The sequence below is a fragment of the Ylistrum balloti genome, unplaced genomic scaffold (assembly GCF_031769215.1).
Source record: "Ylistrum balloti isolate Yb309-2 unplaced genomic scaffold, AGI_CSIRO_Ybal_v1 Utg371642, whole genome shotgun sequence".
Lineage (NCBI taxonomy): Eukaryota > Metazoa > Mollusca > Bivalvia > Pectinida > Pectinidae > Ylistrum > Ylistrum balloti.
The window spans coordinates 36,459-49,920 of NW_026782835.1; the positions used below are offsets into that span (position 1 = coordinate 36,459).

Below are 13,462 nucleotides of genomic sequence, written 5' to 3' on the forward strand. Positions count from 1 at the left end.
AATAAGTTGTTTTTATATTCTTTTACTTTTTTTATCTCAACTACCTTTCGTAGCGAGGCTTCTCGTTTTACAAATACGCAGAGATCCACTACTTCAGCTATAAAATTGCGTGGTGCTGATTCTACCGCTTCTTCTGTAAGCTGAGCAAGTCGCTCTAAGGCAAGGGAGGCCGAGTTTGCATGTATAGTGGTCATACCTCCACCATGCCCTGTATTCCAAGCTTTCAGTAAATCGAGAGCTGCAGCATCGCGTAATTCACCTATAATTACTCTATCAGGTCTCATACGTAGCACATCTCGAATAGCCCGTGCATATGAATACGCAGCACTGGTTCGAAGTCGTGCGCCTTTTCGCGAATGTAGGTGGAGTTCTTCTGTATCTTCAATAATAATTAACCTCTCTGTGCTTACCTTCTTATCACGAAGCATTGCATTTAATACAGTTGTTTTCCCAGAGCCCGTTCCTCCGGCAATGATAATATTCCATCTTTCCTCTACTGCTTTTTCTAACACCTGCATCCCCTTACTGCTAAGAGTCTTCTGCTCCACTAGATCCTTTAAGCAGAGCAAGGAAGACTTGTTTTTCCGTATGCTAAATATAGGAAATTTCGTGATAGGGGGTATGACTCCTTGAAAGCGATATAAATAGGATTGTAGTTCAGCAGAAAAAGAAGGGGACTGTGCATTGACTGTTATACCATTGCTACTTGCAACCACTCGTATTATTCTCTCTACCTGATTACTGTCGAGACAGAGTTCTGTGTTAAAAATCGTGTTCCCTCTCTCTACCATAACATACCCTCCCTCGTTTACCATGATCTCATTTACTTCATTGTCAATAAGATATGGAACTATAGGAGTAAGTATCTTTTGCTGTAACGTTCCTTGCTGTATCTTTGTCATTGTACAAAGAGATACGTTAAAAATCACTATTGAATTTAATCAGATAGCTCTATGCCTATACAAGCATTTACAAGACAAGTAAGTAGTAGTAGATACGTCGTGGATGTATACTGCTTACTTACTGCGAAGGTAACGTTTCATAAACACGTTAAATCTCAGTGCAGTATACAGCAGCACTGCTATATAGACAGCAACTGCTATAACAAGGTATAATTCAAAATACGAAACAGGAAGTATGGAGGCGCTTAGCACCGATACCCCTTCAAAACAGAGCTGAACTGCAATACACGCAAAAGCAATAATAACATTGTTCAGAAAACCTAGCATTTTTGTAGCTGGTTTTCTGTTTAGCACAATATTTGAAATATTATACATAAGAATGTTGTAGCCTCCTAACATCAATATAAGCCAGGGTAGTAGCATAAAAAACATATTCAAATATATGGTATTTAAGGGGAGTTTATGATCTCTCCAAAAGCGAAACATGCTCAGCAAACCCCATAATCCAGATCGATAGGGGTTTTCTATGAGGTTTATAAGAGACTCATGAGTATACGGTACTGTCATGTACCAATTTGGATTACTATACTCCCCCTCTAGAACTTTTGGTTCGTAACGTAAGTACCCTACATGTTTTTCTATTGCATTCATGTATAATTTATTATTTCGCAATCGTGCATAGGGAATCCTTATATGCCACAATAAGGAGCCAGATGCATCGAGTTGGATAAGCTCTAGATCTTTTAGGTATCCATCCTGCTCTGCTACTGATACACCCTTACTTACAGTTATCAATCTTCCTGCATCATTTTCTACAAGAAAATATACTATGGATTTTTGCTTACTATACACTAATGCCCTTCTGGCATCTCCTGCAAAGAAAGTAAATGTGTTTAATTGCTGTTCATATTGAGATATTAACCATTCATAATTAACATCCCCTTCTCTTGCCACATCAAAAGCTAATAAAGATCTGTACCCGGCGATGTAATCTAATTCTTTGCTATTGATATTTTCTAGCATTTCTCTCCAAAAGATATATTCAGTAAGAAAATCAAACTGCTTTCCGTTGTCTTCGAGTCTTGCTTTCTGTATATTTTGCTGGATTTTTTTATTCAGACCACTAACAACAGCTGAATCTCCAAAAATAACAATATACCGGTACAGTAGGTGTTGTGCAGAATAATACTTACCTAAATCTATGAGATTTCGCACGGCTTGTAACAATTCTAATTCTGAAAGATTATAGAACTGCTGAACATTCATTCTATCAACCTGGGAGGAAATACGGAGGTAGCTCGTTCTAAGGGAGCTCACTAACTCTTCTCTCGTGTTTAGGAGCTGAGATGCTTCTTCACCTTCTAGGGAAACATCCTTATCTGGGAATTCATCCCCTAAGAGAGCTTTGTAGTAGTCCGCCTCTTCATGTTCACCAATACTTCGTGTGTATACTAAGTTATCGTATAAAGAGATAAAAGAGTCCTCTCTTTCCTTTTTTTCTATTTCATGCTTGAAATTTGTAGGGGGGGATACATACACTAGTAGCATAAGGAGAGCGAACAGAAAATGAAATACAGCTAGAGATTGTAAAAGTACTTTATGCTTAAAAAAATAGAAACTGATATAGTTTAAACATAATAAGTAGGCTGGTGTTATGAAATACTTATATAATACAAAAACAACATCGCTACCGTAAGGACTCGTCCACACTATAACAAACCACAGTGCAGGTATACTTGTTGCGGCAAGTATAATCATAAATTTCATGTCGTGTTTCCATCTACATCTATACTAAATCGATCTATACTAAATCGCTGTTTTTGGAGTATGATTATAACAAGGTACACCTCTAATACCAAAAAAATATAAAATATTATCTGAAGGCTGATGATGCTAAGAGAACTTATGTGCAACAGGTAGTATGTTATAGGAAGCCATTGTAGCAAGAGCAAAAAACGTATTATTTTGTGCGCAACAATGTAACCAAGAAGAAAGCCTAACATATACACAAGAACAACTAAGAAATAAAAAAGTATTTTCCATGAACTATCAGTATCCTTATCTTCTGAAAAAATAAAGCTGTGCTCTACATGGAATCTTTCATAGAAACGTTCTTGTTCCGGTCTAAATGCCATTACATCAGTTCTCAGAATGTTAAAACGAACTTTAGGATCCAGTGCTACAAGACTAATGGTTTGTGTTGGATCATCCTCGTAAAAGAACATAACATTCATTTGTTCACTATCTTCCCATATATATGATGGCACTGTTGGTTCATTTACTCTGAGTTTTGATGTAATATCTGCTGATATAAATTCAATGTAATCACTAGGATTCAGAGGTATAATAAGCACTCTATTTGTTCTTTTCTCCATTTCTTGAAAATAGCTTGTGCTGTCCATGTTTTCCCAAACAACAATAATAACGAAGATACACAGCGATATTGCAAGGAAAGACCTCCACTGCTTGCGTAGCATATACACTTTAGATTTTGAAAAAAACACAGAAAGAGCAAGAGCGACACCCACTATATGCATAAGCCACTCCCAATAAAATACCCATACTAGCTCTGGAGATAGTATATTACTCATTCCAAACAACAAAAAGAGAAGGGAAATAACTGGTAGCATAATAAGGAAAAGGGTTGTTGCTTTCATTTACTTCTCTACAGTCTTCATTATATCACTCATATAATACAAATCATACAAATAACTTACATTTTCCTACACATTGCATTGTACAATATTATGCTAAATCATTGTATTACAAGTACTAAAAAATAGTATTTTGGGCTTGCTAAGTGTTTGCAAAAACAAATTACAATAAAGATACATAATTAATATGATGATAAAAAAAATACTCAATACCCATGCAATCATTGCGTTATTCCATGCATTGCTTATATGTGCTGTTCTTATCCTTTGCGATTACTATCTCTTTTGGCTTGCAACACATTATATCGATGTCGAATATCTTCTCTTAGGTTTCGTGCTTAGCTCTAGTATCAGTACTATATTTATCCTCAATAGTATTATTGACCTAGTGAAAAAAATACGTATAGGAATAATGAGCGGCAACAAGGAGTATAAGCGTTTTGCGTTACTGCTACTTACTATGTTCATAGGGTTCTTATCTGTGCTACCGGGCATAATAAGCACAGCGCTAGCTGTGCTGATCTACCCTAGTTTTATACGAAACGCTCTAGCTACACTAATATTCAAGTTTCTTAAAACAAGGATTATACTGCTGTTTTCTTTATTTCTGCACGAGCAATTAACATGAACTGTGTATTATATTCCTTTACAACCTCCCACGATTAATTAAATTTACAGTCTCTTGCAAAACTGTATCTGTAGCGAGATTATACACAGGGTCTACGTTCTTAAACAAGGAAACTTGCCTCATAAGAAGTGCTTTAAGAAATGAAAAATCGTTAAATCTCATGCCCCTACTTTCTAGTCGTTGTTTGAATTCATCAATTTCTTTCTGGGTAATGTTTCCTCGTTTTTCTTCTACAAACTTCCTTATAAACTCTTCTTCAGCAATTTCCGATAACCATATTCGTTCCTTTGGATCTTCGCCAGGCCCCACATCACTTATCTCTATATCTGGAGATATCCCCACTCCGTTGATATACCTTCTCCCTGGTGTGTAGTATTCTGCAATAGTCAATGTCACAATACCATCAGCAAATGCTTGCACACTCTGGACTAAGCCTTTTCCAAATGTTGTAGAACCTAGCAGGGTAGCGTTGCTGTTGTGCTTTAGGGCGCCCGCTAGTATCTCCGCAGCAGAGGCAGTGCCCTTATTGATAAGCACGATAATATTCTTATCATCTGGTACTAAAGGTGTGTGCTGTGCAATATACGAGTAGCGGTTCTCGGGCACTCGTGAATCAGTTCCTACAATCAACTCTCCTTTTTCTAAAAAGAAATCTGCGATTTCTAGCACAGAAGAAAGTGATCCTCCAGAATTATTTCTTAAATCTAGGATAAGGTGCTCATAGCCTCTTCTATTCAAATCATTCAATGCTTTAGAAAACCTTTCTGGTGTATTATCATTAAAAGAAAGCAATGATAAATATGCAATGGTATCCGTTATTTTATCGTGTTTTATATACACAACTTTTATAATATCCCTCTGAATTCTTACAGGAAACAGACGTTTCCCTCGCTTTATCGTAAGCGTAATAGTTGTTCCGGGTTCGCCCCTCATAATAAGCACAGCATCATTTGCACTCATTTCAGCTGTGCTCCTATCGTCCACAGAAACAATAAGATCTCCTGATTGCAGCCCCGCGAAGTACGCCGGAGTACTTTCGATGGGTGCTATCACTTTAATATAATGTATACCAGTATCTACATCGAGCCCTTCATCGATGGTTATACCCAAGCCGCCAAATTCTCCTGAGACAGATTCTCTGTACTTTTCTGTGTCCTCTTGTGATACATATGTAGAGTACGGATCGCCGAGATTTTCTAACATCCCTTGCAATGCCCCATCTAATCCTTCTGCATATGTTGGATCTGTATAATAACTTCTTGAAATGTAATCGTAGAGTTGGGATAGCTTGTCCATGAATTGTCTTTTTTCTATTCTATCCTGATATCGGCTACTAGGAGTATTTCCAGACTGGGCAAAAACGCCCTTAGGAAATAATACTACATTGCCTGCCACTATACTGCATATCAGAAGATATAACACTATTTTTTTCGAAACATTAATTATAAACATAGCACCCTCTTAAAGTATAGTATAATTATATCATGTTATATTTTGAATACCCTAGCTGGATTTCTCCAGAAATAATACAAGGTATACCTCTACGGTGGTATAGCATATCATATCTTCTTGCATTTCTTATTACTTACTTGCTTGCTACACGCATAAGTAAATTATATTATAGGAAACTTGCCACTCATATTCCCAATATGATGATATGGCTTATATTAGGAACTATGTTTGGAGCAAGAATATTCTCTAAATTAGTATACAGTCAGGAGTTTGATATTCTGCTACGACCTTGGGAGATACTTTGGCCGTTTTCCAATGGCCGTTATGTGGGAATACAAGGTTTAAGTTATCACGGAGGTTTTCTAGGGATAGTAACATGCATGCTTATCTACTGTAAGGTCTATGCGCTAGACGCAGGGCGTGTAGCAGACATATTTGCAGTAAGCGCTCCATTGGGATATACACTCGGTCGTATTGGAAATTTTACAAACGGAGAATTATTCGGTAGGGCTACTACTGTTGCGTGGGGCGTACGTTTTCCTCGTGCCCCATCTCTTCCATACGCAGATAGCAGGGTGCAGTCCATAGCGGACGAATTAGGTATTGAACCCGATGCACTTGGAAATGTAGATCTGCCCCGTCACCCTTCTCAGCTCTATGAGGCGTTCTTTGAGGGGGTAGTGTGCTTTGTTATACTCTTTACCTTATACAGAATACTGGTAAGAAGCAAGTACTATGTTCCCTCCATCTTTTCATTTCTCTATGTAATACTCTACTCACTTGCCCGCTTTATTATAGAATACTTTAGACAACCCGACCAAGGAATAGACTTTCCTATTAGTTTTGCACGTAACACAGACGCTACTTGGTTACTGAGTAGCGCCTGGAATTTTAGTATGGGTCAAGTGATTTCTGCTATAGCAATAGCTTTGTCTATCATCTGTGCTGGCATTGTAGTTCTCCTTAAAAGATTCCCGCGATTATTCCTGCGTCACAAGACAAAAAAAATACATTACCCAGCGAGATCTCGTAGAAGAAGACATGGAAGGCTCTGAGAAAAAAACTTCTCATATAAACAAGAATACTCAGCACTCGCCCACTAAACACAAAGCATTGCTTGACTTCTTAGTACAAGCATCTAAGAATGGAACGAGAAAAAATACTCATATCTCGTACCCCACTATGACTGAAGCACTAGAAACAGCGATGCAGGACGCAGAACCCTTACGTCACTTCAAACATAACACGGCTCTTTCTTTACTTCATACATACCTCTTTGCGTGCCCCGCCTGCTGTGCTCTTAATACTATTCGTATGAAATCTTGGTATGTATGCTGCACACATTGCATAACAACATGGAATATGGCGGAGTACCACGAAAAACAACTGTATACTGATACGGATGCTCTACTTTCATGCTGGATGTCTTGGCAACTTTCTTTTCTCGACGCATACACCACAAAGCACTTACAAAAGGATGCTACATTACTGTACACAGAAGATGTAATCATGGGTTTTCGTTTGCAAAAAAAACAAAGGAGTGATCTCTTGCTGAGAAGCAATGGTTTATATTTTCTCGGCATACAGCAGAGACACAACGACATTATACATGCCCACCATGCCCCAGACATACCCATGTCCCACATACATGGCATACAACTTCTCGACTCGCAGAGTATCTCAATACATACAAATGATGGAGTATACTTTTTTTCCACTAAGGCATCTAACACAGGCATATTGCCGTACTGTCTTATCTTAGTACGTATCCTCCATAAGGACAAAAATAAAGAATAATCGCTTATGCTACAGAATATAGGCAGCAGAATATAGGCAATTAAGTATAAAAAGAGTATAAAAAATAAAAACAAGCATGCTACTGCATGCTTGCGTAAATATTAAATATGTAGAACGAGTTGTATTATTTAATGATTGCTAATACATCCTTGTATGCAAGAACTAAATGCTCTTCAGAATCGATTTCGATTTGAGACCCTGAATACTTATCGTAGAGCACCTTATCTCCTACTGAGATGTTTTTGATTTCATCACTATTACCTAACGCTACAACTGTTCCAGTCTGGGTTTTTTCCCTTGCTGTATCTGGAATAATAATACCGCTTTTTGTTTTGCTCTCCTCTTGAGCTATTTTTAACAGAACCCTATCTCCAAGGGGTGACACTTTCATCTTTTCCTCCTAATATATTTTTTGATTATTTATTAATTGCTCTTTACTTTATCATACAAGAAAACACCTATAGTGTCAATATCCATGTAGAAGAGAATTATGTATGAAAGTGTACTAAATAATCGATAAAACCAATTGACAATAAATATATAAAAGTGTACCATATAAATATGGATACATCACTAATAGATTTTTTAGATACTTTCAAAGATGATAAAACCTGTGAAGAATATTTTATTAATCGTAGATTCCCTGATGGCGTACACTGTGTTTATTGTAACAATAAAAATGTGTATAAAATAAATTCAAAAAAGAAATGTCAGCAGTTTAAGTGCTCGGAATGTAAGCAAAGGTTTAGTGTTATCACAGGCACTATATTTGAAGGAACAAAGTTAGGATTACAAAAATGGTTTTTAGCATTTCATCTTATATCTACTTCTGCTAAAGGTATTAGTAGCATTCAATTATCTAAATATTTGAAAACGACACAGCGTACAGCATGGTTTATATTACATAGATTTAGAGAAATAGCACAAGATAATTTTAAGATAATGGGTAATGTAGAAATGGATGAGACCTTTATAGGTGGGAAAGAGAAGAACAAGCATGTAAGTAAAAAGAAGGGGTATCATGGTACAGAAGGGAAAACTGCAGTAATGGGAGCAATATCACAGGAAACGAAACAAGTAGTAGCATATCCTGTAAAGGAAGCTAGTTATAGCAGTATAGAAACATTTAGAGAGCATCATATAGAAAAAGGAAGTATTATATAGCGATGATTGTAGCGCCTATAAAGGACAAGCATTATTTAGAGTAAACCATAGTGCGAAAGAGCATGTCAGAGATGAGCATATACATACTAATACGATAGAGAGCTTTTGGGCTATTATAAAAAGAGGATATATAAGAGTACATCACTGGTGGGGTAATAAACATGCAAAACGATATACAAATGAATTTACATATAGAGCTATAATAATAAAGGTGTTTCTATTGCAAATCTTTAATAAAAACCATTGGTAAACGGCCAAAATATAGAGTATTAACACATGGCTAAGAAGTCACAAAGATTTAAGATAAATATGTCTCTCGATAACTTTTTAGATAGTGTAAAAGATAAGGCAAAGACAGAAGTAACTAACAAAACAAGAAATTATCACAGATAAGAATAATAACAAAATAACATTAAATAAAAGGTTATCACATGAAAATAGAGCATCAGATAAACTCTCATGAATGGACTAATCATTATATAGAGCTGATTGTAAATACGCTCTTAAACATTTAATAGAAAACAATGTAAAAGTAGACCTTATTTATTTAGATCCTCCTTTTAATTCAAATCGAAACTACAATATAATCTATGCAAAGAATAAAAATTCTGTAGGGGCTTCACAAAAAGCATTTTATGATATGTGGACAATGACTAATCAGACAAGACAATTATTATTAGATTTTATAGAACTGGAGGAAATAGTAAAAGTGGTTTGCAAAAAAACATGATATAATTTTATTTTATGCAAAAAATCGTAAGCATTATTTCTTTACCCCCCACTCAAAAATCCTATTTAGACAACACATGCTATAAGCCTCATCAGAAAAGATCAAAAAAATTAAATATAAAAGAAAATGATATGGGAATGTATAGAGAGATACGTAGGAGAGATGTATGGGATGATATAAATGCGTTGCATCCTAGAGCTAAAGAAAGAGAAGGATTTCCTACACAAAAACCTACCAACTTACTTAACATAATAATAAAAACAAGTTGCCCTGAAAATGGAGTAATATTAGACCCCTATTGTGGATGTGGCACTACCGTAGTAAGTGCCATTCTTAATAAAAGAGAATGGATAGGTATAGATATAAGCTCTAATGCTGTAGAGATAATGGAAAATAGAATAGAAAATATACATACATCAGCAGTTACTCCAAAAAAAATACCATTTGATACATGCAAACCCTGCAAATCTAACTGAATATAATAAGTGTGGTGCTTATCAAAAACAAGAGTGGCTTATAAACTCCGTAGGTGGTGCATGTAATTCTAGAAACAGTAATGATGATGGAATAGACGGCGAACTTACTGTACATGGTGGTTTTGATAGCAATGGTAGCGATATATGGCATAAAGTAATATTTAGTGTCAAAACTGGTAATCAAAGTAACCCTAATTTTATAAAAGAACTTGTGAGGACTATATCACTGACTGACGCTACTTATGGAGCACTAATATTAGATAAAGACCCTAGTGAGAACATGTTAAAAGAAGCTCAAAAAAAGAGGCGGGTTATGTATCAATATACTAAAGAAATGCCCCCTCAATATTTTATACTGTTCAAATACTTACAAGTCAGCAAATTATAGATGGAGCTAGATTTGATTTTCCTCCTACAATAAATAAAATAAAAGAGGTTAGGAAACATCCTACTATTGATTTTGAATCCTAGTACACTTTCATACATAATTCCCATGTAGAAGTGCTCCATGCATGAAATATAATACTACTATGTTTTCTGCCCAAGGTAATAATAAGAAAATTCTACGAATTCATTAAGAGCTACAAACAAATGATACAGAGTGCTAGATGGCGAATACGTGGACAGTACTCCCCCTTTTTCATCCACACAGTCATTCCATGCTACTTGATGGGTATTATTGCAAAAAACACGAAACAGCGTTTCAACAGAAGAGAGCAAGTCGGTAAGATAATTGGTGTTCTCTGTGCGCCTATACATAGTAATATTTGCCTTTATATACTCAGTCTGCGCCCACATACGGTGTGTGGTTTGTGTACGCTCGCCTGTCGGGGAACATACTTGATAGGGAATTGCATTCTCACTGCACCCCTTGTGTCTTGCAAAGGTGTATATATTCTCTATAGAGCTTACTTTTTCTCCCGATAATCTCTCGTACTTATCTAGGAGCCACACCCACTCAAAATGATGCCCTGGTTCCACAGCAGTCCATAACTTCTTATCGGGCATAAAATGCATATCAAAGTACTCGATAATTACCGAATGTGTTGAATGTAGGAAGTAGCGAGTGTAGAGAGCGTATATCTCCTTCGCTTGTTGCATCCAGTAGTCTTCTCCAGTAAGTCCATAAAGCTCCAACAAGACCTCAAACAAATGCATGTGTGGATTCTGTAGAAAGTATGGCGATTCTGTAATAATAGGATCACTTGTAATATACCCCCCACTGGAGTGTCGAAACGTTTTCTGCATGCATTGCCATATTTTTTGTAGCATATGCTTATAGTAATCCTCCTTGGTAACATGATGTAACCATATAGTTCCTAAAAGCGCAAAAGCCATGTCATAGGTAAAAACAGTGTTGTCGATAATTATAGCGTGTGCGTTGCTCAGGGTGGCAAACCCTCTTCCTTCCTGCCAGCATTTTGCCATAATAAAATCAAAGGCTTTCTCTGCGGTAGCTATATAGTTGCCGTAGCCCTTTGCTGTTGCTGCTGCATGTACAAAAATATTCCTTGGGTGTATGCGAAAGCGCTTGTCTTTCTCTTGTATGGGGTGCAGATTGATATCTATGCCTTCAAAGTAGCCCCCATGCGTATCATCGTAGCCAGTACTTGCCCAATACCCCACACTCTGCTGTATATATTCTTTGCAAAGCGTGCTATATGATTGTATTTTTTCTCGCAACACCGCTGCTACCTCCTTTGCATATAAAGACTGTGTTATTGAAACATATCGGCATCTGAAAGATAACGTTCTCCTAGATCATAATTAATAGTAAGATATGTTTTTTGTGCTGCAGTGCTATATTTTCTTATAAATTTAGATACAGCATGTAAAGATGCTCCAGTAGAAACACCTCCTAACACAGCTTCTTTCTTTGCTAATTGTGATGCAGCACTATATGCGTCAACTTCTTCTACATGTATTACCCCATCAATATACTGTAGCTTAAGGTTTTTTGGAATAAAACCTGGGCTTGCCCCTGCAATACGGTGAGCTCTTGCTTCTCCTCCCGCTATTACTGGGCTAATACTTGGTTCAACGGCATATACTTTGAGACGAGGAATATATTTTTTCAATTCAATGGCAAGACCACTTATATGCGCTCCCGTTCCAGAAGAAGTAATGAGATAATCAATACCATGTGGAAAATCACGTAGTATTTCCTGGGCAGTATTACGCATGTGTGCAAGAATGGAGTCGTGATTTGAAAATTGATTGGGCATCCAGGCATTACGTATACTCCGTTTCATATACAGCGCTCTTTCTAACGCTCCTTTTGTTCCTAAATGAGCTGGAGACAGCACTACTTTAGCCCCAAAGGCTTCCATAACTTTTATTCTTTCTTTACTCATTTTTGCAGACATTACTATGATTACCTTGTACCCTTTTACTGCTCCAAACATAGCAATAGCTATCCCTGTATTACCTGATGTTGCTTCTATAATGGTGTCTCCGGGGTGTATATCCCCTCGCTTTTCTGCTTCTTCTAGCATATAGGCAACCGCTCTATCCTTTATGCTTCCTCCTGGATTTAATTTCTCTAATTTTAACCACACTTCTTGGTAAGGAAACAGTCGAGATAGTCGTACAACTGGGGTGTTCCCTATTGCATCAATAATGCTAGAAATTTTCATGTTCTGTATTTAGCATATTCTACTTAATTGAAAATATCAAGCTTATGTGCATAAAGATACTATAACTTCTCTTACATCTTTTGTATCGCGTAATGCATCCGCTACCACTAATGCCTGCTTACTATTGCCGCAAAAACAAACAAGAGCTCCACCTCCACCTGCGCCACTCATCTTTGCTGCAATAGCCCCAGCGCGTATAGCGCATTGCAATGCATGTTCTAATACATCGCTACTTAATCCTATATCTCGTAAAGTAGTGTGTATGGACTCTACAAGTATGCTAAATTCTTCTGTGTGCTTTTCTTGTATGTCCTGCTTCGTAAGCAATGCTATAGCCCTATTACTATCCGCAATAAGTTTTGATATATACTCTACACGCTGCAGCGCTGATTGCGCTCGAGCAATAAGTGCTGCTACTTGCGTACTGCGAGGATACGATGCAGCCACTACTGCTAGATGTATGTGTGACTGGTAGCAGTGAAAAGAGGGGAAGCGTCCCTGTGTATTTGTATCACGCACTCTTTCTAGTACAAGGGCGCTTTCTTGCATGCTTAATGCGGTATCAATACCCGAAGAGGGTGAGTGAAAAAAATCCTCAAAAAGTGTCGCGAGTCGCCATAGTGTTGCGTGCTCTTCTGCGACGTTCTTTGTTGAGCTGTCTATGGTATACTGCGTACAGTACTGAGCATGTCCGTTATACTGAAGTATGCAGCTAGCCAGCGCGGTCGATAATGCTGCTGAAGAACCAAAACCACTTTGCTTGGGAATACTACTTGTAAGCTCTATACTTGCTGTTGGCACCTTTAAGTGTTCAGTTCTGCATACCACAGAAATATGTTCTAGAAACTTACGTAGTACTACATCTCTTTTTTTGAAACGAAGCTGCTTTCCATCTACACATACTACTGCTTTCAAAACATTGGGAAGTGGGAGACCCAATGCTGAGGCACCATGAAAAATCAGGTGCTCACCAAATAATAGCACTTTTCCTCTCATCTCTGCATGGATGGGTGTTGTATGCAT

General features: G+C 37.3%; 1 protein-coding gene across 1 annotated transcript; it reads right to left on the reverse strand.

The window, feature by feature from the left end:
- Window positions 1–12,481: 12,481 nt before the first annotated feature.
- On the reverse strand, window positions 12,482–13,462 carry LOC132563228 (uncharacterized). Its single transcript, XM_060227982.1, has one exon. It carries the CDS (start codon window positions 13,460–13,462, stop codon window positions 12,482–12,484), a length of 981 nt encoding a protein of 326 aa, XP_060083965.1.

Excerpts from the sequence above, each read along its gene's own strand:
- LOC132563228 (XM_060227982.1), bottom strand. The coding sequence starts at position 13,462 with ATGCATACAACACCCATCCATGCAGAGATGAGAGGAAAAGTGCTATTA.